A 26598-nucleotide genomic window follows, 5' to 3' on the forward strand; every position below is an offset into this window, starting at 1 on the left:
CTAGTTTTTATGGACTGCCTATAAAAAAACGCTCTACAGATTTGAATTAAGGAAACGTGTAAATTTAACTAGGGAACAGGTGAATGAAGGATGATCCTTGGGGAGGGACATGGATTCAAAAGATTATATTGCAACATCTGAAATGAAAATTGGGGGGGGATTATGTCGTCTAGTCAAAACTACGTATAAAATAATAATATGGATTTAACTTCTAGTTGCATTAGATTGTGTTATTGATCTTTTACCGCTAGAGGGTGAACAAGTACAAAGATTTCCTGTTGTAGTTCAAAATGAGTGAAAGGAACAAGAAAATAACTAGGCAAAAAATATACCTAACGTACATACACACAATCATACACTGATAAATTCATATATAATAGCTATTCAGTACTTTAGAAAAATGGAAATATAGAAAAATATAATTATTACTATTTCGCTAACTTTTTCCAAGTCCTGACGTAATGACGCAAATTTCATGCGACAAACGGAAAGCGGTTTGAAAATATCGTGGCGGCTTCTGTTAACAATCGCTATCAAATTAAGCTATGTGATCGGACTGTCACTGCATCATAATTGTTTCCCAGCTAGCAAAGGATAAACCCAGATGATTTTGCTGGTTTAAGAGACTTCCTGAAACTACAGAGATTTCCCCGCTGCTAGTAGTTTTAGCTAGCTAGCTCCTGTCTGTCCGGCTAAGATGTATCTGTAATGTATCTTGCTATTAAATGGGGCAAAGCTGGTAAAGATGGCTAGTGTACATGAAAGTCTGTATTTCAATCCGATGATGACAAACGGAGTGGTGCACGCCAACGTGTTCGGCATCAAGGACTGGGTGACGCCGTATAAGATTTCCGTGTTGGCGCTGCTGTACGAGATGACCGCTGCAAAGATCAGCCTGCTGGAAAGGAGGCGACTGAACAAACTTATTCTTCCCCTTCAGCAGGTCTATGAGTTTTTACCCTTTCACACATTATCTAGAACTTTGCTGCACGATCATGTGTTTAGTTTGTCTGATTGCGTTTCTGTTCTCGTCTTCTAAAGGGTCCGGATCTCTCTCTCGGGCAGTTTCTGAGGACTGTGGAGGAGTGCTGTCCGCAGACTGCATACGCAATCAAACTCAGGTTTGCTTCTTCAGCTCTACCCTGACCCCCTTTAAACATTTATTCATCAAAAAAGGAACAATGCATATTAATTCACATTTAAAACAAATGTAACAATGGCTGGATTTAGCCAAAAGATAGTCTCTATCTGCAGTCTACTGGCAGGACGATATTTTTGAAGAAATAAAAAAGATTTTAAGAGGAAGACACAGCACAGATAAGAATGTAAACGGATGTAAACATCAATATACAAAATACAAATAGAAATGCAGTATAAAACTAATCTTTAAAATCAATATATTTTGGTAATACAATGTTCTGCTATGTGATTACACATTTGACCATTTCTCTGCCCCAGTGCCATTCAAGCTTGCTGTACGTTCAATTTCCACACAATACGCTGAAAAGCAGTTTCAGATCTGTCAGCTGATCTCTGTTTATGTCGAAGTCCTGAAATCTCTGTTTTGGCATCACAGTCATTAAAGCTTCATTGATGCTGAAGCTGTGAAAAGGCGCCAAAGGTTTTATAGATTTGATGGCATCTCATTTGACAGCTGAGCCGGAACACAATATGTGCCACAATAAATTGCATAATCAGTCTTTGAATTTTGGGGAAATAGTGGAAAGTTTTCCTTATTAAAGTAAATGATTCCCTATTTTTCCTATTTAATTTATTTTACGTACGTTAGTTGCTTGTTGTAATATATTTAGTAAATATTTTCCCATCTCTTCCACTGTTGTGTAAGCGCATGGACACATCCTCGACGGTGTGGACAAAAGAATTGATGACATGTCTAGCTTTGGAAAGACTAACATATATTGTTAAAAAGAAAGGGGAAAAAAATCAAACTTTTGTGGAAAGACTTTTAGGATATTTCAAATTATTTGCAGTTTGATCTAAAAGCTCAAAAATCAAAGGGTTTCTTTCTTGTTTTTACAGTGTCTTTAAATTATGCAGAATACACAAAAGATGAAAATCACCCCACTACTTTCATTTTGGGACATTGATTATATCCAGGCAACCCTTCATATTAGAAAATACGTCATTCTCTTTTTAAAGGCTACAGGAAATGGCAGAGGGTGAGCTGAAAGACATGGAGTACTTCTTTTCCACCCTTCCAACCCCGTTCACTGCCTTTGATTCGGAAGCCTATAAAACCAGTGTTGTTGGTGAGTTTCTCACTTCACACAGCAGCTCCCAGAATGCAGATAACTGTGATTTTCTGGCTCTACAGGTCTGTTCATGAGACACATGCTGCTGGCCTACAACAAGCTGTCTTTCAGTCAAGTTTACAAGCTTTATAAGTCCCTGCAGGAGTACTATCACAGTCATTGCAGCAAACCCTCAGAGGGTCAGGTGAGTTTGTCGGTGTTGGCTGCAGACGACTCGGACATGGATCTCACCAGCACGGAAGACACAGTGGGTGACAGGATGGAAAGCAAGGCACTGGACACTCCACTCCATTTGTCAGAACTTCGGTTAGTGGCAGCTTTGTGTTGAAATGACTGATTCTTTCATAAAGGAAAAATAAAGGATGACAGAAGATTTTTATGTGTGCCTTGTTTTGTTCTAGAATTGATAACGCTCCGAGCAAAGGGCCCCTGTCTCAAAAACAAGCAGAGTACTTTCTTGCACGCCAGGTGAGCACACACTAACAAACATTTAGTTGAAGAGACACGTAGCACTAAAGAGCTCTGCATTTTTGGAAACCCCTCTCTACAGGCGTATCTCATGAAGAACGATGAAAACAAAGCCCTGAAACCCGCCGAACTGCAGGAAGAGCTCAATAACATGCTCAAGTTTAACCCCGATTTTGCAGAAGCCGTGAGTCTCATCTGCTGACCCTTTGTCTTTAACAACCCTGTCAGAGGGACGGATTTGCCTCCACTGGTGTGGTCTTTCTGTCTGTCCACAGCACTACCTGAATTACTTGAACAGCATGAGAGTCCAAGATATATTCCTCTCCACCCACAGTCTTCTACACTATTTTGACCGCTTCATTTTGTCTGGAAACGATGGAAAGAGCAACGGCGATGAAGGTTACGGACGGAGCCTTCGCTACGCTGCTCTGAACCTGGCGAGCCTCCACTGCCGCTTTGGTCACTAGTGAGTACAAGTGTGCGCAGGTTGTCTTTGAAGAGAGAATGGTTTATTAGAGGAATGTTTCTCATTTTAGTCAGCAGGCTGATCTGGCGCTACAGGAGGCCATTCGCATCGCCCAGGAGTCTAACGACCACGTGTGCCTGCAGCACTGTCTGGTAAAGCGGGTCAACCATACTGACATCTGCCCATGTTACACAGATCAGGACAATGAGCTGCAGCAATAACAAGCAGAAGAGATGCTTTCCAGTTCAAAAAGAATCTGTGTCTTTCTTCTTTAGAGGAATACATTTTAGAAAAACGGTGGTGGCACTCTTTATTATTTTTTTCTCATTTCCACATCTGTAAGTGTCTCAGTTTGGATAGATAAGTAACGGGGAGGGTAGCCTGCATGTGAGAGAAAGAATAAAGTCTGGACAAGCATGGGCAGCTGCAGACGGGCCGTATCAGAACCTGACTGGTCTAACAGAAGTTTTATCTGTCAGAGCTGGGTCTACACGTTGGAACAGATGAAAGGATTTGACAGCACAGTTCTGACAGAAGATTCGGTGAAAATGGCTGCACAATTCTGCCTGCCGGTGAGTGAATCAGTAGCTCCCAAATAAGAATGTCAACATTAAGAATAATTTTTGTGGATAGTTGTAAAAAATCAAAACTCCAGAATAATGTAGCCCTGTCATGTTTAGCAATTACAGGTGGGAAAAAAAGCTGTGAGTGTATTTTTGTGTCTTAATTCCACATCCTGCTGCTTTGATTTGTAAAAGTTTGCCATCATTAGGCTCCGCCTGCACTGTTCATAAAGTTGGATTCCCACTTTAAGCAGAGAAAAGTAACAACAGGGAAAAAGGCAAATTAATACAACAATGATTAGAACAGCGTACTTAAATTATTTTTTTTTCTGATTAAAAAATAATTTAAGTACGCAGTATAATTCATAGACACAATGAACCTCATTGAATCGTAACGATTAGAACAGTTCATCCAAAAATGCCAAATAAACTTTAAATCTGTGTATGGAAATAGTCATCCTATATATAACCAATAATATATAAATGTTGCCTATTAAATAATATAAATTAAAAGTATTTCACTTTTTAACATTTCTGACCTTGTTCTTAATTTTGCTAAATAAATCGAGTTACTATAAAACTGACTTCCAAAACAAATTACTGGTAACCAGATCAAAAGAAAGAGTGTACTGAATCGGCACCTCCTTTAAAAGGAGTCCATCCACCAGATCCGGCCACCTCAAGTCCCACGTCCATACATCACATGTTTATAATGCAACAATTCTTAAATTCCTGTTTAAGCTATCAGGAAATTATTTCTTTGCACAATTTACTGCATTTATTATTTTATGTAATAAAGTGACTGGTCTGCATTACTTTTTATCTCCACCAGTTACAGCTCGCAGATGCCGTTTTTAATTTAGTTTACATCTAAAATTAAATTCAAGCTCTTGAAGAATTTAAAAGAATTTTTCTTTTTTGTTTGAAAATAACTCTATAATAAATTCAGAGGTATGTGGCATCACTCTTGAACATTATTGGCTACAAATTTAGAAATTAGGTTTGTTTCAACATTAGTTTTGACTTTTGTAATAACTATTAAATTGAGGTTCAACGATTTTTTTTTTTTTTTCTCTTTTTGGAAATAATGCTTGTTTTTGTTCTTTTATGTTGCAGTACTTGGCTTCTCTGGGCATTCAGTCTTTGGTTCAGCAGGGGGCGACACAGGGTAAGACTGCACACAAACTGATGGACGCTCTGAAGGACACGGACATCTTGCACTGGAAGCACAGTCTGTCGGAGCTGATCGAGATCAGCCTTGCCCAGACCACGTCCATATGGAGGATGTACGGGAAGAGGTCAGTCGCGTCGCAGTTCTGCCCCTGCGCACAAGTGTCAGCTTGGCTCACTGTTGACTGCTCGCTCAAACACACACTCTGCCCGACTTACATTAGGTCAAACTAATGAAGTGAGTGTCTTGTGTATCAATAAGTCTTTCCGGCAGCTGAATCTCCTGCACGCTGAGAACTTTGATCGGAAAAGTAAGTGAAAAGTTGGTGTCTCGTGTCCTTTGCAGTACCATGGCTCTGCAGCAGGCCCAGCTGCTTCTCAACATGAGCAGCCTGGAGCCAGTCAACTTCGGGGTCCAGCAGAATAACACAGAAGCTTTTGCCATTGCTCTCTGCCACTTGGCAGAGCTGCACGCTGAGCAGGTAACAGATTCCACTTCGCCTCCCTTTCCCCCTCGCCACCAACCACGCACCGGGCAGGCTTATCATTCTCTCTGTGCTGCGTTAGGTCTGCTCTCCAATTTTGCTTTCGTTGCAGGGCCTGTATGGGGCTGTTTCAGAGATTTTGCAGCATCTGAAAGAACAGTTTCCTCCTCACACACAACATGCAAAGGTAAGTTCTTCTGTTTGGTGCTGAACAGTTGGAAGGGGTGGAACATTTATTAGCGGTAAAAATCATGTCAAAGCTCTAAATGTGTTAAATTCTTTTGGTTACAATACAAAATTAAAGTTTAACTTCCCAGAATTTTTCGCTTCCCGCTCTGCTTTTCCTTGTGTCCTTGAGCAAGACGCATTGCTAGTGTCTTGCATTGTAGCTCTGCCACCATCGGTTTGTTACTCTGTGTGTGCAAGGAGGAATTGAATTTATTGCTGTAAAGCTCTTTTAGGATTAATGAACGTCGAAAAGTGTTAAATGAGTATACACTATTTTCTGCTGTACATACCAAATTATTATGCAAAATGTATTTAAAAGATAAAGATAAAATTCTTTGTTTTTCAATTAAACTTCTGGATGATATTGTCTCCGGGCTCTTTGAATCACTGAATCTAAGACACGTGTGATGTTTGCCAGGTGAATTCAACTAAAGGAAAAACTACGGTGCTAAAAAAGGATGTTCCACATTATAAACAGACCATCACTTTCAAGCAATATGGGAAAGAAAATGGATCTCTCTGATACTGATAACCATGAAATAGTTAAATGCCTTTGGAGAAGGATATTTCGCAAAAACTTAGGCTTGATCATCGTACTTTTAAGAGATTTGTGGCTGATTCAGAGCTCACACGGGTTTGTGCAGATAAAGACAGAATAAGGAAGGTTTCTGCCTGACAAAAAAATAGAGCAGCTGCTAAAATATCATTACAAGCAGCAAGCACATATTTGAAGGTGCTGGTGTTTCTGGAGTCCCACCAACATTAAGGTGTAGGATCCTCCAGAGGCTTGCAGTTATACCTAAACCTTCTATTCGATCACCCCTAAACAACACCCACAAGCAGAAATGGCTGCAGTGAGCCCAGACATACATAAAGACTCAGTTTCAAATAATCTTGTTCAGTGATGAGTGCCGTGCAACCCTGGATGGTCCAGATGGATGGAGTATTTGCTGGTTGGTGGATCGCCATCATGTCCCAACAATTCTGTGACCTCTGCAAAGATGTGGCGGAGTCAGACAAATCACATCCAAAGAGCACGTCTGGGAGGCTTTTCTGACTTCCTGCACGGAAATCCAAGCAGAAACTCTCCAAAAACTCACAAGTTCAGTGGAGGCTAGAATTGTGAAGCTGCTAGAAAATAAGCAGTCCTATAATGTAACTTGAACTGTTTGATTGGAATAGCTTTTGATTTCACTAAATTTGACCTCCAAACGCAGTAAATTCGACAAATGATTCTTTTCATTTTCATCCTGCTGAGAACAGGAAGGGGCTTCTTTGGAAACTATAAAATGTTGTAGAACTCTGTTGTGAATAATATTATGGAACAGTGCATTTTAAGGTTTTTATTTTTGATAAAAATATTACTATATTTAGGAGGTTTGTTCGATAACATTTAATATATACTCTAATGGTTGGTGACTTGAAAATTATGCTGTCATTTGCATTGAGTATTTAGAAAAATCATAGAAAAATATCATTTGCATAGTAATTTGGAAAGCACTGTATTTATGGGTTATTTCAAATAAAATTAGAGTTAAATTAATTCTTAAAACAAATTCTCAAACTTTAATTAAAATGAAAATTTTGTAAAGAATCAAAATCTATTAAATACATGTAGTTTTTCATTTAAATCTGATGTTGCTCTTACATGAGCAGGAAACTTTTGCAGCTGATTAACACTGTTTACTCTGATCTCCTGTTCAGCTTTGGATGCTTTGTGATCTGAAGATCCAGTTTGACAGACACATGAACAAAGGAAAGTATCTTTTGGCAGAGCCGCTAGTGGCAGCGATCTCCGCCTTAAACAAAACCGAAGGCCTTTACAGGTAAACTCCTGCACGCCACAGGAAGTTTGGCTTCCAACACGTCAGTTCTCTGTGATGCTGAGTTGTTCCATTTATTTATTTATTTTTTAGAAAAGCACAAGTTCTGAAGGCTCTGAACCGCAGCACCGAAGCTCACAAAATCTTACAACAGCTGCAGGTTCACTGTGAGAGAACCAAATGCACAGAAATTATTATCAGGTAGCTTTTGTTCGTTTCACATACATTTCTACAAGAACTGAGGAGACGAGCAAGAAAATCAACTTGCTTTTGTCAACTCAGAAACATGTCTTTGTTTTTCTTTTTTTTTCAACTTAATCTGCATACTGTTTTGACTCACACTAGGGCAATGCTGTCCATGGCTGAGCATCACTGGGAGTCATCTGGCTTCTCCACAGCTCTTCCTCTCGTCCTGCAGGCCTTGGCTCTGGCCAGAGAGCACCACCTGCAGGCCCTGGCCTCAGAAACCATCCTTCATCTGGCCTTCACCCAGGTCACAGCCAGCAGGAACAGTGACTGCATTCAAGCACTGGAACTCGTCCAGTTTAGTTCACGCTGGGCGGTGTTGCAGGTGTTGATAAAGAGATGAAAAGAAGCACAGTACTTTTGGTCTGAAGTTTCTGTTTTCTCCTTTTGCAGCTGATGCTGGGAGTCCCTGAGCAGGCTCTTTGCGTTCTCCACGAAGCCATGGAGCCAATTCTGGCACATGGAGCCGTCCTGGACAAAGGCCGCGCCATGTTGCTGGCAGCTCGCTGTCAGATGGCTGTAGCTGGGTTCAAGCCAAATGGACAAGGTCAACCAGGTAACCTCTCTCTCGTTTCATGCCAGTTAAACAGGTTTCTTCCCTATTAAATCCTGCTGATTTTTGTGTCCTGGCAGATCTGCCTTTGATACGCTTGGCTGTTGCCTCACTGAACGAGGCTGCAGCCTACTTCTCTAAACTGAACTGTAAGGAGCGGCTGCGGGACGTCAGCTACCTCCAGGCTCAGCTGCACCGTTCCCTCGGACAGACCTTGCAGAGCAACAAAAGCTCCATGCTGTTCCGGCTGCTGAACCAGGAGCTGCAGTCACCAGCTCCACCTGTCTCCATGCGTCTCTGATAACATTCCATTACCACAATAATGAGACCTGTCATGCTGCAACTCACCACTAGGTGGTAAAAAGCCCCCACTGTGATTTCTCTATGCTAAAATGCTTTGTTTATGTTTTTTTGTCGCTGACTATAACTGATGTTTTAAAAGCGTCTTCCAAGCCTCATCACCTCAGTTTGAATAGGTGAGATTTGCCACATTTATGCTAATTTACCATCTGCTTTTTGATGAACGAGGGTAATATCACAGTTATCTGCAAGAGTAATGTGTTTCAGTGGTCTGGATGAAGTATATATTGCCCATAGAATGCTAAAAAAGCTGTAAGCCAGAGGTGGAAAATCAAACTGTGTAGCCTCGATGACGGCACACGCTGGAAAGTGAATTCCCTTTTTGATGTTTGTTTTGTTGTGTTCTGTCTAAAATTTTACGTTCAATACATACAAAAAAAATTCTCATCTTGTCTTATTTGTAATCACTATTTGATTCATTACACTCGAAGACCACATTAGTTCTATCTTATCCAACTAAATGTCAAATGATCCAATAAGGTGGCAGCAGCTCCTGCGCGACGCGGGCAAAATGACCTGAAATTCAAGCCGAGCACCAGTATGGGGAAGAGTGGTGCTCATAAGACTTGGAGAAAATGGCACAAATGTTGGTTCCAGACCAGCTGGGCTTTTGTTGCTTGGCTGAAAAGAGTCTGGTCTGATGTTGACCCTCTGAGACGACAGCCTCAGTCTGGTGTAAACATAGAAGCCTGCTGTCTTCCAGCCTTGTATTAATATCCACGTTCCAAATTTTGAAACTCACCATTTTTCTCCGTTCTGGTGTCGTGGACTTAAGCATGTCATCTTGACCATTTTTTATTTTTCTAACTTGTTTTGTCCAACAGCTGGGCAGACAGATGAGAGCTGAGGGCCTCTTGTGTTGGACATATTTTACTTTAACAAGAGGAGTTATTAATCTTCAGACAAACCAAAGGTATGTCTGAATAAACCCCTTTTGTAATTGAGGCCAAACTTTATTAATTTCAATCATGTTTGAAAATCTTTGGTGTTGGACTGGACGGAAAAGGAAAGAAGGGAAGAAGAGAAAGGGATGTTAGAGGGGGGGGGGTAAGACCATGAAGCAGCATAGAGCAGACAGGTTTACTGGTTGTTTATCATTACGGTAAGGTTCAAATGTAGTACAAAAAGGGCGGGGCCTGTCCACACACACTGAAATGTTATCAACACACCTGCTAGCTGCAAAAATGTCCACATGTCAACATGTCTTTAAACCAACTAGTGTCTTGACCATGTCTGAATGCATGTAGCTGCTGCAGTGTGTCTGACCATGAGACAGCCTGTTTGCTCTAGTGCTTTAGTGTAGCTAATCTCCCTGAGGGCTGCACAAAGGGAATTTGTCCTTTATGTTGCATTTAGTTAGCCTTATCGGAAGTCATACTTGAATGTATGCACATTCAGTAAAACCTAATTTGCCTATCAGAGAGAATAGTGATGACCTTCACAAGAAAGAGTTTGAGGAGGATGTGGCTCCCAGTGTACTGCAATGATTGAGCTTCCTTGTTTTTTGTTAAAATTTGTTAACTTAAAATTATTTGAAAAACTAGGTTCTGTTTTCTGCTATTTTCATGTAGATCTTTTAAAACCGTTTTCATTTTAAATCAATTTTTAAATTTAAAACAAAAATCATTTGTCTACTTATTCCTGTCTTTCTTGGTTTAATTAAAAAGCATTAGAGATTACTAAAATTGTTCAATACTATCTTTGTTGTCAAAATGGCATGAAAGTTCTTTTATGCACAAAATGATACATTGAGTCACTAATTGTAGGCACCATGGTGCTGTGGCTTTAGGGAAATCTTTGAATGCGAGTCAGGTGTGCAGCATCCATGAACTGTTGCTAGAACTCCGGAGATGGTTCCCGCTGGTGACCAGAGGGGGAGACAGAGTCAACATCTGAGATAGGTCAACCGTATCACCCGAGTAGCAGTTAGGGCCCCTTTTCTGGGCACACCAGGGCACCCCAAATTTTCATCATTTTTTCATACAGCAACTAGAGCCTGGTCCTCAGGCTCACCGTCACCTGGCCCTGGTCTGGGGCCTCCGCTGGTTGCCTGTGTCTGCCTTCCCAGTCGGGCAGTTGGTTTCTGCCGCTTCCCAGTGTGCAGTGGTGGCTGGCCATGGGTGGTCCCAGCCTGCCTTGGGGGTTTGGGGCTCAGGACTTCCGGGCGGTGGCGTTCTTCTCGTCTTGGCGCCGGGATAGGTGAGGTCTCGTGCGGTCCCAGAGCACCTTGGGGTGGGAAGGGTCCCTGCCCTGTTGGGGGCTCTGGCGATGTGCGCCCTCTGTTCCTCCTACTCCTCAGCCGGGGGGGGGGGGGGGGCAGGATAAACTCTTACATCTCTCCCGTAAAGAGAGCGTTCGCCTAACTTTTAATTCCCCCGCTCCCGCACCGGCCCTCCTATTTCCCTTATTCGGCCCATAGCTGAACCCCATTGCTCCAACGACAGACCAGCATCTCTGCTTGATGCGTTCAATGAACTCTGGGACTTAGAATCCGACCAAACAGCCACCCAGTCCAACTCAGTCTGCTACAGTACAATTTAAGATGCACACATTCGTTCAACCCACCTGTTTATTTACTTCTGCACCAACGTGGGCATGGGTACTGTTTTAACACCCCTGTTCAAGAGTATTGGTTATGCAAAGCTTCCATGTATCTATCTATGTGCAAAAGTCTTGTGAGATAAATCTTCCATCGTTGATGTATGAATATACTTAAAACCTGTAAATAGCTGTGTGCAGGCTATTTGTTGGTGTGTGTAGGTGTGTGAATGTGAGAGCTAAGTCATGCAATTAACTTATGACACTCTTGTTTCTTTGGCTCTGATCTGCTTGCTCAGCTGTTGGACAGGTCAAGTTAGAAAAAAAACTGTTCTCAACTGAATTTATTTCAAACATGTGTGATGAAATTGATCTGTTTTGGATCTACAGAAAACAGTGAATAAAAAATATGCATGCATTATTGACAGCTTCAAAGGTCCACTGGAATACTGTAAAGCCTGTATCACTAGCTGCGTTTACATGGACAAAAGTAATTGGAATGAACGCCTGCCTAATCAGAAAAAAATGTGTCATGTAAACATGCCGTTCGGAATACTCTGCCCAGATCAGACTCATTCTGATCAAAATTTCTTTCCGATCAAAATAGGTGGGTTATGCCAATTGTTGATCTGATCGTGGTGCATATGAACAGTTTATTCCGATCATGGGTTTCTACTGCTCTGGTTTTATGTCATGCATAGCAGATTTCGCTCCAGAGTAAGCGTTGGATCGCAAACAGGACCAACCGGCTGCTCCGCACGTGTAAGCAATCGGTGTGTCCGAGCACAGGAGCGGCTCTGGGACGGTGTGTGAGCTAATGGAGGCAGCTTTTCAAAGCAAAAATTAGACACCCTGATTCATCTCGGGCTTTGTGGGGAGGGTCTAGTGGAGGGAGGCACGTGAAACATCCGTGCTCATCTTTCACTGGTCCCCCCCACAATTTTAACTTCCACTTTCAGACACACACACTGCATGTTAGCAGACACACACAGAGCAAAAAAACACCACTCACAGAAGGGCCCCGGAGTGGGGGGGCTCTGTGGCTTGGCAGCGGTGGGGCCCCCACACTGGAAACCTCCTATTTTACCTAAAGCACACACAGCACACCCACACCTTCATACATGGGTGGGGTCGGGGAGGGGCGGCCGGTCTTCACCCGCCTGGTCCTCTCAGGGCGGCTGGCTTGTGGGTGTCCTGTCGGCTGCGGTGATGGTCGGGCATGCGGCGCTGGGGGTCGGTCGGCCGGACGGGGTTACTGCGTGGCGGCGGGGGGTGGGGGGTAACCAGAAGATTGTGAGTATGTGTGCGAGAGTGCATGGGTGGGACGGACTTGGGGGCTGGCTCGCTGGGATCCTCTGGGGCTTTCCCTACCCATCACAGAGGGGGGAGGGCATTGGGGGGGTTGGGGAGGGGGGCTCAGATAATATGGCGGGGGAGGAGGGTTGTAGTGGGTAGGGTTATGGGGGGTGGCTGTGGGTGCGCGGAGATCTCTGGGTTGCTCAGGTCGGGTGCCGGGGCTGGCTTCGTCCTTCGCCCTTGTCTCGTTGTCCGGCGCCCGTAGGCCCCCATGGCTGCCCCCTGGTACGGCTAAGCGCTCCTGTCCTGTGGCCTGGGGGCCGGACCTCTCTTCCTTTTACTCCCCCACCCCCTCACATTCTTCCCCTCTCCCTCGCCACACACACTAAATGAAACAAATAAATAAAAAATAATACAACAAAAAGGGGTTTATACAAATCTACACCCTGGTTTCTCGAAGCTATATAACCTCTTTTTGTGATGGTAAAACCTGTCCAACACAAAAGGCCTTCAGCTCTAATCTGTTTGCTCAGCTGTTGGACAGAACAAGTTGGAAATAAATAAATAAATAAATAAATGTTGTTGGCATATATTAGCCTTACCCTAACCATTCTTCCGGCTCCGTTCCGCCAAGAATAAAGTACTGGCCGCACGGATTAAAAAGAATTATGAGCGAACAAGCACCTAATAATTATCATAACAACAATAAAAGCATGTTTAGAAGATCATCTCGTCTATGCCGCCGCTTTTTTCGTTTACAACCGTTTCTTCTTCTACAGCCATTTCCGGTATTTTAGGTAGTTCTGCGCATGTCAAAATTATAATTCCGATTGAAAGTGTGGTGTATGTAAAAGTTCAGCTCTAATGCGATCTTTGATCCGACCAAAGATATTTAGCACATGTAACCGCAGCTAATGTGTCTGTGTGTGTGAAAGAGAGTGCCGTTGCCATGGTAACGGGTTTAAAGTTTAGGCAGGACGGGCTGCGACACAGCTTAATGTCATCTACATAATTAGATATTGAACAGACTTTGAGATGGACTGACTTTTTCCCGAAGTAACTGATTTTTCTAAACTACAAGATCTACAAGTCAAAATAACTCTTTCAGTTTTAACAAGCTCACAAGTTGAGGAATCCACTTATATACATTTTATTAGTCTTAAATAATAAGTCTTTATGTAAATGTGATCAGAAAACCAATTCTGCATTCACACCGGATGCGATTTGCGTGTCACGGGTGTCGAGTTTCAATGACCAGTCAATGTACAGACGCAATCTGAGGTCCTGCAGCACAACCAAGCACGTACTCATCTTTGGGCATGTGACGTTTTCAGTGACTCGATCAAAGGGTAGAAAAGTTAATCCAGTTTGTCTTTAATTCCATGTTTTATTCTCTCAGAAACGTCTGTGTTACAACTAATAAAGAACAATTCACAAAACAGTTTTATAACAAAACATCTACAGTACAGACCAAAAGTTTGAACACACCTTCTCATTCAAAGGAATGGGAAGGTGTGTCCAAACCTTTGGTCTGTCCTGTACCTGGACAACATAAAAGGTGATGGTCAGAGATGGAAGGCTCCTGCACATGCACACACAGGACGCTCGGACACGTCTGTGTCACATCAAGAACATAAATGTTACATCTTCAGTGTGTCCTTCTGAACTACACATCACTGGTGAAATTTCTACTACAGTCACAAAACCTCAGTCAAAAGACCACTTCAAAAGAGTCAGTATGGAGAGAGTTGGCCAGACTCCGCTACCACACACCACTGAGTTGCCAGAGACTGTCCCGATTGGGCAAAGGCAGGAAACACCTTGGACAGATCGCCAGCCTGTCACAGTACCCATGGAGCTGCAGCGATCGAGCTTGGAGCAGGAAAGCAGTGAATGCTAAAAAGCATTCACACAATTAAATGAATCCCACAAAAAGTTGCTTATATCGCTTTTGAGACACAAAGTTCAAATAAAAATAAGCAACCGATTATAGTTAACAATGTTCTATTGGAGTTGCACAAAACTGATGTTGTACTAGTGCTGCACGAATCTAAGGCAAAATATAGTCTAAAAATCACCCTGGGGGCCTCTAGCATGTCTCATTTTGCATAATACAAATTACAACCAAAATGAGATTTTCTGTCAATTATTCCTGTACAAAACGACACAATGTCTTTGATAAAATGACGTTTTTTTTCTCCAAATGTTTATTTAAAGCCTTGCCACAAACATGGCCTGAGAACGATGCATGTTTAGAAAAATATATCTGCAAATGCATTTTTCAGAATGCGCCTTACATTTACTTGACCTCAACTCGATATTAAACATTAAAAATGGGAAATATCCTGATAGAAAAAAACATGTTGTTTCCACTTAACATCAGAAAAAACACAGACTTCCTGTTAATAAAAAGGCAAAAAACCTCAAATTTTGTTGTTTTGAACATAAGACATACCTGCTTTCTCATCCTGCTTTTTATTGGTAGCTTTATCTGACAAAAACAAACCTTTCTTTTTTATACGAAATGTCAAAGAAATAACTAGTTTCCTCACAACAATCATAGACAACACCCCAGATTCTCTAGATTAATGTTCAAATAACAGGATTTGTGGCAAATCTAATCCAATTGTGGATGCTGTCCAACATTAACTGCTTATGATTCCTTAATTGGATATGTTTTTGATAAATGAGGTTTCCTACTCAGTCTATTTTTCTGAGTGATAATGCAAAAGTTAAAGTGCAACCTCTTGCTTTAAATTAACACTAACGTACTAAAATTGTAAGATAAGAGCATGTTACATTGACTTATTGAGTTTGAGCTAAAGAGGCACTGAAATATAGTTTCCATGTTTGGACAACAGAAACGAGTGTTGGCTGTGTCTCTGTATCTAAAACATAGCTGGGGTCTTCAGTGTCAACTCCTTTTAACCGTGTTTCTATCTGAATGTCTTTGAGGAAATCGTTTCCACAGGGAGGGTGACAAAGGAATATGAAGGGAAGTTCAGTATCCAGCTGGGTAGCCTCCTTTCCTTGGGTCAGACTCTGCACATAGATGCTCTCCCAGCCTTACCACAGCCTGGACCACGGAGTCTGGAGTCCTCAGCAGCTGCGTCACATGATTTTTTTGGGCAAGACCATCCAAGACGCTCTGTGGAAAATTTACACAGACAAAAGTAAAAAAAGATTCAGTTTTCTGAAGATGGTGATTTTAAAATATATACAATAATTATTAATTCTGAAGTGTGATTTATATGTTATAGGTCAATAACATGCAAAATCGTTTGTTTAACTTTTAAGTGTAACCCTTGTGCTATCCTAGGCACTTTAACATTGGGAGTTGGGTCATCTAGACCCACTAGACAGTGCGCTGAACCTTTTTTCTTCAATGATTTGTGATCTTCACTGGTGTCCATGGATTACATGAAATCCTCTTCACCTTTATCCACCTTTGTCATGGTTGGGATAACACGTCAATGTAAGGGTGGGGTCATAGGATAGCACAAGGGGTATTATAATTGTTCATTCTTCACTATAAATTTCAGCAAAGTGGTATTTTCATCCATTCATACATTTCTGTGTATTCCTGCTATCTGAGCACCTGCCCGTCCCAACCATGGACCGTAAAAACAATGGACGAATCGAGGTGGGACGTCACCCATAGAAAATGCCTTTCCACCAGATCTTGCGAAATGAGGCAAAATCCTTCACCATTTCTTCCTGATATTAGTGCCGCCATGCTGAAACCAGTCAACGGTGATTATTGTATCTACGGCAATGGCGACAGTAGTTGCCATAGATAAGATGATTCAGAGCAACTCGGACCAATCACTGTCGACTGGTTTCAACATGGCATGCGCCTGTAGCAAGAAGCAATGGCACTTCCTCTTTGGGAAGACGAGAAAGGAAGGGGTTAAGTACTCCATTGTTTCACAACCCATGAAAACGAGCAGGATCTCACAAATTTACATAGACCAGTCAGAACAGCCTCTTCCCTCTGAAGTCAGAAGAAATACTTCTGGGTTGGAAAAGAACTCAAGAAAATAACTAATATTTAATGAAAAATGTGTTCTTTTGTGTGCCAGAGTTAATATGTTATCATATACATGGATATTGTTTACTATAAAAGGCTTAAGAATAGCATGATATAGGCCCTTTAATAACTACACTTTGAAACAGAAATTGATAAAGTGTTAGATAAGTTCCTAGGAAGTTAACTGTCATTACAGCTGAGACTTGGCCTAACCGTAGCACGATGTTGGCCTTTTCTCAGAATTGTCAGAATGACAGCTCGTATTTCTAAACCTGGAGTCCTGTAAAACCTCAGTAAGATTTTCACATCTGTTTTTACAATTGTAATTTTTTTGTGGCTGTATTTAGTGAGTACCGTAATGCAATTTTACATGCTGTATTAAATTTGTTCATGTTCAGTGTTTTTATTAATAAATTAATTTATGTAATGCCACCTGTAAACCTGGTGGAATGAAGAACAGCTGTTAAATGATGTTAGTTTGAGGGATTTTGCGCTCTTTGTCCATGTATTACCCACCTTTTCAAAGCCCTGCTCAACCACAGTCATGTTTGGGTTAAGCTGGTTGTGAACTCGTGGCTCCTTCACAGCTTTCTTCAGGTCATAGTTGAAGAAGAGTGAATTCAGGATGACCTGTTTTTTGTTCCAAAACACTGAGCTTAACTTTAATCTTCTCATGTGTTGAAAAGTACTGCACAGAGATGTGAGTGAGTGAGTACGACATACTAAAGCAGTAGCTGTGGTGATTTTTGTGCCTCCTGAGGCTCCTACAACCATCTTCACTCTGTTTTCTTTGTCAAATATAATGGTGGGACACATTGAAGAGAGGGGCCTCTTTCCTGCAAAAGGGAAGCACACAGTGGTCATTTCTGCTCGGTGAACTAAAAATACAGTCCCACCTCTTAGTGACCTCACAAAGAGTTTTAAAAGCCAAAAGTAGAATTTTGTGCAAGGAAAAATTGTAGGTAACCTGGTTGGATGAAGTTGTTGGGTGATGGTGGGATTCCAAATCCATTGGTCATGTATGGGGAGCTGAAATCGTCCATTTCATCGTTAAAAATGATTCCAGTAGATCGAGACATTACTTTAGACCCAAAGCTGTGGAGGTCAAATAAACTGTTTTGAATCATTTGGAGCAACATGAAGCTTTTTCAAGTAAACTAAAAAATTAGGAAGATTGAGATTAAAACATTGAACTCTTACTATAAATTAATGGTACTGGTGGCTGCAACGGCGCTCCCATCCTCAGCTATAACAGACAGATGTGCTGTGCCATGGTTTTCTGGGACAAAATAGTCAGGCTCATAGTAGGTGTCTGGATGAGTGGTGTCATCTGTTATTTTATTCCTTATGCCATCAGCAAAGTAGTCTGAGGTCATGTTTTGGATCAGCTAAAGGATGGTTAAGAAAAAGGAAACAAAGATAATAAAAAGGAAGGCATTAGCATCATTATTTATTTAAAGGGGATAATTAAAGCAATTTTAGAAAGACAGGTTACTCCAGAACTGCCCTAGAAAGTTGTTTGTATAATTAGTACATCATCGGTTGCATATTTCCCATCTAGGTCTAGAGATAATAGGGGGGGGGGTGGGGGGGGGCATGAGCTCTTACATCAGTAATGTTGAGATATCTTGGGTCCCCCAGTCTGCTCCTCTTGGCATATGCAAATCGAAAGGCCTCTACAATCCGATGGTACGTCAGAGTCTTTTTTTCTGCTGTAGAGACACTTGTGTCTGAGAAATTGTACCCTAAAAAAACAAGAAAATCCTTTCTACTCACTCAAAATGTTCAGTCAAGCAAATATTTACTGCTGGAAATTTTAATGTTTGGGCATATTTAAAAGGAATGAAAGCCAAAATGTTTTTAAATCCTATTACCCAATATTTTACTCACAATAGAAACACATAACACAAAAAATGCAAAAACTAAAATGCCTGAAATTCTTAAATATCATATGCCATCTACAAAACACGAAGCCTCAAATGAGTCAGCACAGAGAGAAAAAATAACTGAAACAGCAAAAAAAAAAAAAATTAAAAGATTTACATGCCAGAAAACCACATATTTTTTTAGGTTACTTGATATCAGGTCAGTAACACCATTAGCTATTAAATAATTATCTTACAGAAGAAGATAAGTAAAAATAGACATAGGCCCTCCTAACATTGAATATTTTTGAAATACTTATGAAATAATTGTCATCAATGTGCAAAGACTTTACAGATCACACCGCTTAAGATGCATAACATCATTGCTCAGAGAATCTGGAGACATCTCTGGTTCAAAACGGAACAAAGCTAAAGACCTTTTGTTGGGTCCCTGTGGCCTTAAGCCCCAAAATAATAAAGCTTTACTTAACATGATTGTGTCATAGACATTACAAAGTTAAGAACACTTTCTGAAATCACTGAGATGCTAACCAAAACTCTGAATGCAAAAAGAAAGGCCACCATTCTGTTATGCATGCAAAGGCTTGTTTAAAATGGACTGTTTCAACATGAGAAAGTGTTCTCAGAACGGTCAAAAACTGACTTTCACATTGTTATAATAATAATAATAATAATGGATTGGATTTTTCTGCGCTTTTCCAGACGCTCAAAGCGCTTACATTGTGTCCATTATTCATTCACACTTGGTGATGGTAAGCTACGGTTTAGCCACAGCTGCCCTGGGGCAGACTGACAAAACACAGTGTTCTTTGACAGTCTTTTCCGGTCTCTTAAAAATGATTAGTTCAAACATCAGCATCTCTAAAAACGCTGCAAAAGCAGGCCCCTTAGAAATACAGTAAGTCAAAACATTTTACCCCAGTGGCAGAATTTCGTTAAATAGGCAAAAAAATCTACCAATGGGGTAAGAAAAATGATTTTACCGAGACTTTTAGTTTTGGGAAAAAAATTAGTCACTGAGACATGTTTTCTCAAACTAAGCTTATTTTGCTATTGAACAATTTGACTTTCTTTTCTTAAAACAAGGGCATTTTTGCTTTCTTAAGATTCAGCTTTTCCAGTGTGTTAGAGTGATGACCAGAAATTCAAGGCAAGAACGTGTACAAATTCCAACATCCAAACTTGAAAACTCAACACTTAATTAATGTCAAGGTGTTTTCAAACTGTTTGTAAAAAAGAGGACATGCTTAAATAAACCACTTTGCCAACAAAACTGACAAAACTAAATGTTGTTTATTTATTTGTGCCTTTTTTTAAATGTTTATTTTTCAGTATTTATATTTAAAATTAATTCAAACCAAAAACCTGATCAGAAGTTCTTGTTCAGAAAGCTACCCTTTACTTCTGATGCTGCTTGTTTTTAAGCACTGGTCTTATGCGCCTCAGCGGAGGATGGATGTAAATTTAATTTGTCATCATAGGAGTTTTCTGGTTCCAGAACAGTTGAGGGGGGAGGACATTCCTGGGATGACCCGGAGAAGCCTGATGCGCTTTCTTTTGCATGGCTGCGCACACTGCCAGGTTGCTCACCGTCCACTATGTTGAGTATGAGCGCCAACACCGGCCCACTGGAAGGGGCGTCCGGGATGTGTATGGTGTACTCCCCAATATTCAGCTTAAGAGGGTTCTCATTCAGCACCGGCTGGTACTCCAGCAAATCATCAAGGGTTATAATGCCACCTGGAACATGATTAGAGCTGTCATGATTGTAGACTGAGGAGTAAAAATAATCACATGCTGCTATTTATATCAGTCCCTTGAGCGTGTCTTTGTTGAGTTCTGTGAAGTGTTACCAGCATAAACTAATTTGTTTATTTTTATGACAGGAGACAGTACAACACCTTCTGCCTGGATGTCCTCGACGATGCTCCTCGCCATTGTCCCATTATAAAACACATCAGGTCCTTCTTCTGCTATTCTCTGATATGTGTCAGCGAGCTTTGGGAACCTAATAATATCATTCTCCTTCAAGATGTTGTTTTCAGAATCACAAAACACCTCACTGGGAGCCGATGAAAGAAAAACAAGATAGAAATTTTAAACTGGAACACAAAAAAACAAAAATCATATGAAATAGATTCAAAAAGGTCTCACTTGGTTCATTCACACTTAATTAGCTATTATGGGTGCTTCATCCTCTTAAAGACAAGAGGAACTATCTGTCTGCAAAAATTTAAAAGATTTATACAGATTGTCCTAAAATCTGCTTTATTCAACAGACTGGACCGAACAGCAGGATCTGTGGGAAAACAGTCCAGATGATAAACTGGTTTGCCCTATGAATACACCTGCCAGTGACAGAAATAGCTCTGTTAAGAAAAAAAAATCAAAGTACATACTAAGACAGCTGTAAAGCAGAAAAGCTTTTCAAATGACTGAAAAAATGTACAAAAACAGCACTTCAGATCATACATATATACAAAAAACACTATTGGCAAAATGCTGCAACTTCAACAGAGCTGATAGGAAAGACCATTATTTACAAGGTGATTTTATTCCTGTTTTCTGCCTGTCCTTTAATGGCTTGCACAATTTTGTTTGAATAAATTCACTGTTGTGTAAAACTTTGTATCTTTTTCTGTTTTGTTGTTTTATTCAATCTTATCTGGGCATCTGCTGTTTCATTGTGCCAAAGAGAGCAACTATAATGAAAGATTGGAAGGTCATTTGATTGCTTCTGCCTCTGACATTTTCTGTTTTTGGCTCCTCGCTTCATGTTGTCTGAAACCATGGAGATCTGGTCCCAATGTGCTCATGTGCAGGTAAAAGAAGCAAGTATGCTTTATCACAAGAGGTTACCTCTTTTTGAAGCACGCTATAATAAATCCTGTGCTTAAAAAACCTAACTTGGAACACTCTGATCCAAATAATTTCTGTCCCATTTCGAAACTTCCTTTTATTGCTAAGATCTTGGAGAAGGTTGCATCGGAGCAATGAAGGTCATTCTTAGAACACAACAATATTTGTGATGTTTTCCAATCCGGCTTTAAAAACATCCACTCAACTGAAACAGCTCCTTTAAAAGTTTCCAACGATGTGCTCATGGCAGCAGATTCTGGTCAATACTCTATTTTCATTCTTTTAGACCTAAAATCTGCATTTGATACTGTAAACCATGAAATCATGATCGAACGTCTTTATAACGACTACGGTTTATCTGGTTCCGTCCTAAGCTGGTTTGTCTCCTATTTCAGCGGTAGATCTTGTAAGGTCTGTGTTGACTCTCTATCTTCAGAAGCAAAAATCCTGTCCAGTGGTGTTCCCCAAGATTCTGTATTGGGTCCATTCTATTCACTCTCTACATGATTCCCATTGGAAGACTCATCAGCAAATGAAAAAAAATGTGAGCAGTAAAAGCACATTTAGAAGACGGCGTGGACCAGCACGCACTCAGCGCAAAGCTGAGTGCGTGCTGGTCCAACTAGCAAACGTTTAGCATGGCGAAAACTGCTATATCTCTTGATGGGGCTCCAGCTGTCATCGAACAGCAAAATCACCGCGAAGCTGCAGGAGACTATCTTCTAAATGTGCTTTATTACTGTTGTGATTATTATTAAGGGCCTGCTCGCTCATATTTTTTTAAATCCGTGCGGTCAGTGAGTTTTTGCTTCGCTGCAAGGAGGACCCGAAAGACGGGTTAGCATTAGGCTAATATGTGCTTCAAACATTAGCCGTGGAGGTACTTAAAACTCTGAACGGGCAATGAGCATCTTGGATGTAAATATGTGGGAATTACATCATCCTTTCTTTTTTCTCGACACCACTGGAAACACAAATTCATATGATGGTTTCTCAGATCGTAGCAGCACTCGCGCCTGTCGGTCCAAAGATAAAAAGCTTGTCGGGGAGGGGTTTCGATGAACCGCGGTGCGTCCGCAGAAGGCGGAAATGCTGCTACGTCCTGCTAGTCCTGAGAAGCTGTGTGAAATCATCAGAAGTTCACAACCATCACGAAGCCCTCTTCTCTGCCGCTAACACAAAGCTACACTGCTCCAAGCATGTGTCTCTTACCAGCCGGACACACAGAGATAGCACTGACTTCATCGCCCCCGCCTCCCCGCTGGAAATGCTTATTCGAATTGAATAATGTGACAATGTTCGCAGGGTGGATGTTAAAATGAAAATGTAATTCCCTCTTTGCATTTTCGTTTTAATTATGACACAGAATAAGCAGTTTTTTAATAGAAATGAAAAAGCATTTTGAAGTATTGCTTTTTAATTTTGAGTCATTTGATGCAGTTACATTTTGAAAATTAAAAAGCATGTCTGTTAATCCATTTTAATGGTCAAATTAGACATTTCTAAATGAATTTTGCTACACATTTACCAGAGAACGTTTTGAAAATGAAATGTCAAATACCATTTTCATTATCATTTTAATTAAGTGACAGAATAAGCGGTGTGGAAGAAGAAAATGAAAAAGAATTTTGGTGGATTGCTTTTTCATTTTATTTTTGAATCAAAAAATGCAGCTTCATTTTGAAAATGAAACAGCATTTCTGGTTTTGACTTTTATTTCTAATTATGCTACAGAATCGCTTCCATAGGCCAGCATTAGAGTTTGGTTAAATGACATCCATTTACTCCTGAACCCAAATAAGACAGAGACAATAATTTTTGCTTCTGGTGACAAAATTCCCTCCATCAAAAGACACCCTGGTTCACTGAGCTCTTCTGTCCAGCCCAGTGTCAGGAATCTTGGTGTCTGGCTTGACAAAGCTATGTCTCTTGACCTGTCACTCGAAGCTCTTGGTCAAAAACTGTTTTTATCACCTGAAGAATCTGGCTAAACTGAAGACAATTTTAACCAGATCTGACCTTGAGCTGATCATCCATGCTTTTATCCCCTCTTGTTTAGACTACTGCAATTCTCTTTTTACTTGTTTTAATAAAAAGTTTCTTAAACGTCTCCAATTGGTCCAGAATTCTGCTGCAAGGCTTTTAACAGTAACCAATAAGCGCACTCATGCCATCCCTCTGCTTTTATCTCTACATTGGCTTCCTCTTAAATTTAGAATAGATTTTAAGATTCTGATTTTAGTGTTTAGAGCCTTGCACGGAAAAACCCAGAACTATATTTCTGATCTTTTAACTCCGTACACTGGTCCACTGATAAAAATCTTTAATGTGTTCCAAAAAACTCGTTTTAAAACTGGGGGAGACGTCGCCTTTCAGGCAGTAGCTCCCCGACTTTGGAACGACTTCCCCCTGTCTCTGCGCCAGATTGACTCAGTCGATTGTTTTAAAGCTCAAGTTAAGAAGTTTTATTTAGGAGAGCTTTTAGCTGACTTTTACTTGTGTTCACTTCTGCGTGTTTGTTTGTTTTATTTATATACCTGTGTGTGTTTATTTGGGTCTCGCTACTGATTTTATATTGTTTTAACATTGTGAAGCACTTTGTGAGTTGCTCTCTGACAAAAGTGCTATATAAATAAAGATTTACTTACTTACTTACTTACCTCATATTGAGAGCAGTATTGGGTTTCATAGTCAATTTGTTTGATCAAAGGTTCAGGTCCCGGACATGAGAAAAGTTTAAGATGATGTTTTAAAATTAAAGAACAACTTAAAATCAGACTTACCACATGTTGGCATTCCTTTGAATAGAATCTTTGCTCTTAAAGAGGGCATGAGCCAAGGCTTTTCCTATAGGAAAACCATCACGAGCCAAAGCAATGCTAGGCTCAAACAACTCCTTCCATGGAAGTCTTCCATGTCTTTTGTGCGCCATCTCATAGCCCCGGATCTCCCCTGGAATGGCTATAGACAATCCGCCTGTCATACAGAAACAAATTATCATTTGTAGAAGATCTTAAATGTACAATGTTACACCTTGAGACAAAGTTGAGTTCAGATGGAAACCATTTTTAAACAGTCTTGCTTTTTAATCTAAGCCTTAAGCCATATTCAGTTTGATTTAGCAATACTTTTGTCAGGGATGCTGTTGGATTAACAGACTGCACAAAACCAAAACAGTGCCAGTTACCATTTTTTTCCTGTTAGTACTTTAGGTTAGCGGTAAAATATTATGGTCATGTTATGGCAACCCCTTCACATCACCAAAGCCTTTGTTAATTAAGGAAATCATCTGACAGTTTCTACCTGTGCGAGAAAGCTTTGTGTTGTTGCCAAACATGTCTTCTGTGGCATTCATAGGTGCTGTTTCCCTTGCATCAATTGTTTCCACTTTCCCTGCAGGAAAAAAAAGTTATTTAATTCATCTTATTTTTTGTGATGTAATAGTGTTCTCACTTATACCACTCTCACCTGTGGAAGCATTGTAGATGACAAAAAAGAGCCCTCCTCCGATGCCCATGCTGTGGGCATTCAAAAGGCCAACACATAGTAAAGCGGCAATGGAGGCATCCACAGCTGAACCATTTTTCTTCAAAATGTCCCTAAGTGTACAAGAAAACATTTAACAGCCAAAAACACTAAAGCAGATCCAAAAATGCCTCATATCTTCTTTTACCTCCCTACTTCTGAACACTTTCCAGCATCAGCTGCCACTGCCGCCTTTGAGTAGAAGTGGTCTGAGGAAGGAGGTGTGTTTTTCTTTCCAAAAGCCATGAATACCCCGAGAAAAAGGCTCACTGCAGCCACTAAAAGGACCACCACGCCAGCAATCAGGGACTTCCCAACCATTTTTCTGTTCGGGGAGTACAACACATCTGTGAATCAGAGAAGATCCTCAAGCGCAAACACATTATCGTTATCATTAAAAATGGCAACCACACAATTCTACAAGTTGTGTTTCTGCTGCTTTGTAGAGAAAGCTCACTCACCTTTGGTGTTTAGCTTTTCAGATATTGATTAAAAATATTTAAAGAATGTAGAGGAGAAATAGAAAGAGCTGACCTGTAAGCTGACTGTCCAACTGTAAACAGGAATGGTGAAGTATGATCAACTTAAGTCTTTGACATGTCATCTTTTTTTTTTAGGTAACATGCATGTGTCATAAGGCGGCACTGATGGTTAGTGGCTTTTAGATGGCTTTTAGATAATAATAGTACGTGCTACCTGCACACACCTGCCTGCTCTACCTGTTTCTTTTGGCTTTAAAGGGAGCTAATAAAATAAGAGGGGAAAAATTTGTTTGATAAAAAACTTCACTTTTGATTTAGAATGTAAACATTAGATCAAAAAACTTTTTTCAAATATCAACTAAATCTGAAATGTATGTGGTTTATATTATCACATTTCAAAGTTCAGCATCTATTTTGCAAGCAGTGTAAGCCTCCCTGTCATTACTTTGAGGTGATACTCTTGAGTTTGTCTCTATGGTTCTTTAAAGCCTTTCGTTTCGCTTTGATATCAATCTGTCAGCATTGCCAAAGTGAAAATGTGAGCCATCTGTTTACAGATGCAAGCCACATTCAGCTCTGACTCAGGGCCACATGTGATTGGCTCAGCTGGCAGCATCGCTGTGCTCAGTAACCGTGTCAAAGTCTGTCTAGATTATTCTGCAAGTATCCTCAGACAGTTTGAGATGCCTGAGACTTCACAGAGGAGCAGAGGTTCAAGATGGCAGCACTTCTTGCATCCATTCTGCACTCCTGTTTATGCACTGATGGAGGCTTCTGCTGTGCTGCAACAATTGCAAATCTAATCACTGCTATAAAGCCATAGATCTTCCAAATTCACAGCTGCATCAGAGATATAGTTTATTCATTGCTGTGAGCTGATGTATAGCAGGGGAGGACAACCACACAGTTGCAAGTCACAAATGCTTTCCATCAGAATTTATTAGTACTGCTATTACTAACTTGAGGTTGTTTTTTTTAATGGCAGATAGATAGAGCCTGGTCATATATTAGTCCCACGGCTAAAGGCGTAGAAGTTCAATTTTCCTTTGAGGAGTGCTGATTGGTTTTGCACGGTGAATTGGATGGCTTTTTCATGCTTGCATGTACGGCAGCACATTAGAGGCCACACACAAACAGTACACACCAGCAGAAGAAGGGCAGTCTGCAGCATCACAAACAGCTGAGAGATGACTGCATGGAAAGAGGGTGATGTCACATGTTGTTATGGGAAGCTACATGTCTTATAATGACAGGGGCTGCAGTTAGAAGCTGGTGACACACCTATTTTCAGTAAAAATGTGACTTGTGTTTGTGATCTAAAAAGCCACATTCATAATCCTGGTGTTT

General features: G+C 40.7%; 2 protein-coding genes across 3 annotated transcripts; one reads left to right on the top strand and one right to left on the bottom strand.

Moving 5' to 3' along the window:
- Positions 1-458: 458 nt before the first annotated feature.
- anapc5 (anaphase promoting complex subunit 5) lies at positions 459-9021 on the top strand. Its single transcript, XM_004072546.4, has 17 exons — positions 459-943; positions 1042-1121; positions 2161-2270; positions 2336-2579; positions 2675-2741; positions 2824-2925; positions 3017-3207; positions 3278-3359; positions 3687-3779; positions 4887-5068; positions 5287-5422; positions 5538-5612; positions 7358-7479; positions 7570-7677; positions 7822-7969; positions 8116-8278; positions 8356-9021. The coding sequence occupies exons 1-17, from the start codon at positions 746-748 to the stop codon at positions 8574-8576; spliced, it is 2322 nt and encodes a 773-aa protein (XP_004072594.1). The 5' UTR covers positions 459-745; the 3' UTR covers positions 8577-9021.
- Positions 9022-13827: 4806 nt separating this feature from the next.
- Positions 13828-25204, bottom strand: ggt1b (gamma-glutamyl transferase 1b). Of its 2 annotated transcripts, XM_011479086.3 has the most exons (12): positions 24918-25204; positions 24713-24843; positions 24548-24637; positions 24028-24220; positions 20287-20447; positions 19976-20125; positions 18108-18244; positions 17700-17887; positions 17467-17594; positions 17223-17335; positions 17016-17129; positions 13828-15617 (listed from the first exon to the last, which is right to left on the bottom strand). In XM_011479086.3, exons 1-12 carry the CDS (start codon positions 25088-25090, stop codon positions 15471-15473), a joined length of 1725 nt encoding a protein of 574 aa, XP_011477388.1. In that variant the 5' UTR covers positions 25091-25204; the 3' UTR covers positions 13828-15470.
- Between the last annotated feature and the right edge of the window lie 1394 nt (positions 25205-26598).

The sequence above is a fragment of the Oryzias latipes genome, chromosome 9, assembly GCF_002234675.1.
Source record: "Oryzias latipes chromosome 9, ASM223467v1".
Taxonomy (NCBI): domain Eukaryota; kingdom Metazoa; phylum Chordata; class Actinopteri; order Beloniformes; family Adrianichthyidae; genus Oryzias; species Oryzias latipes.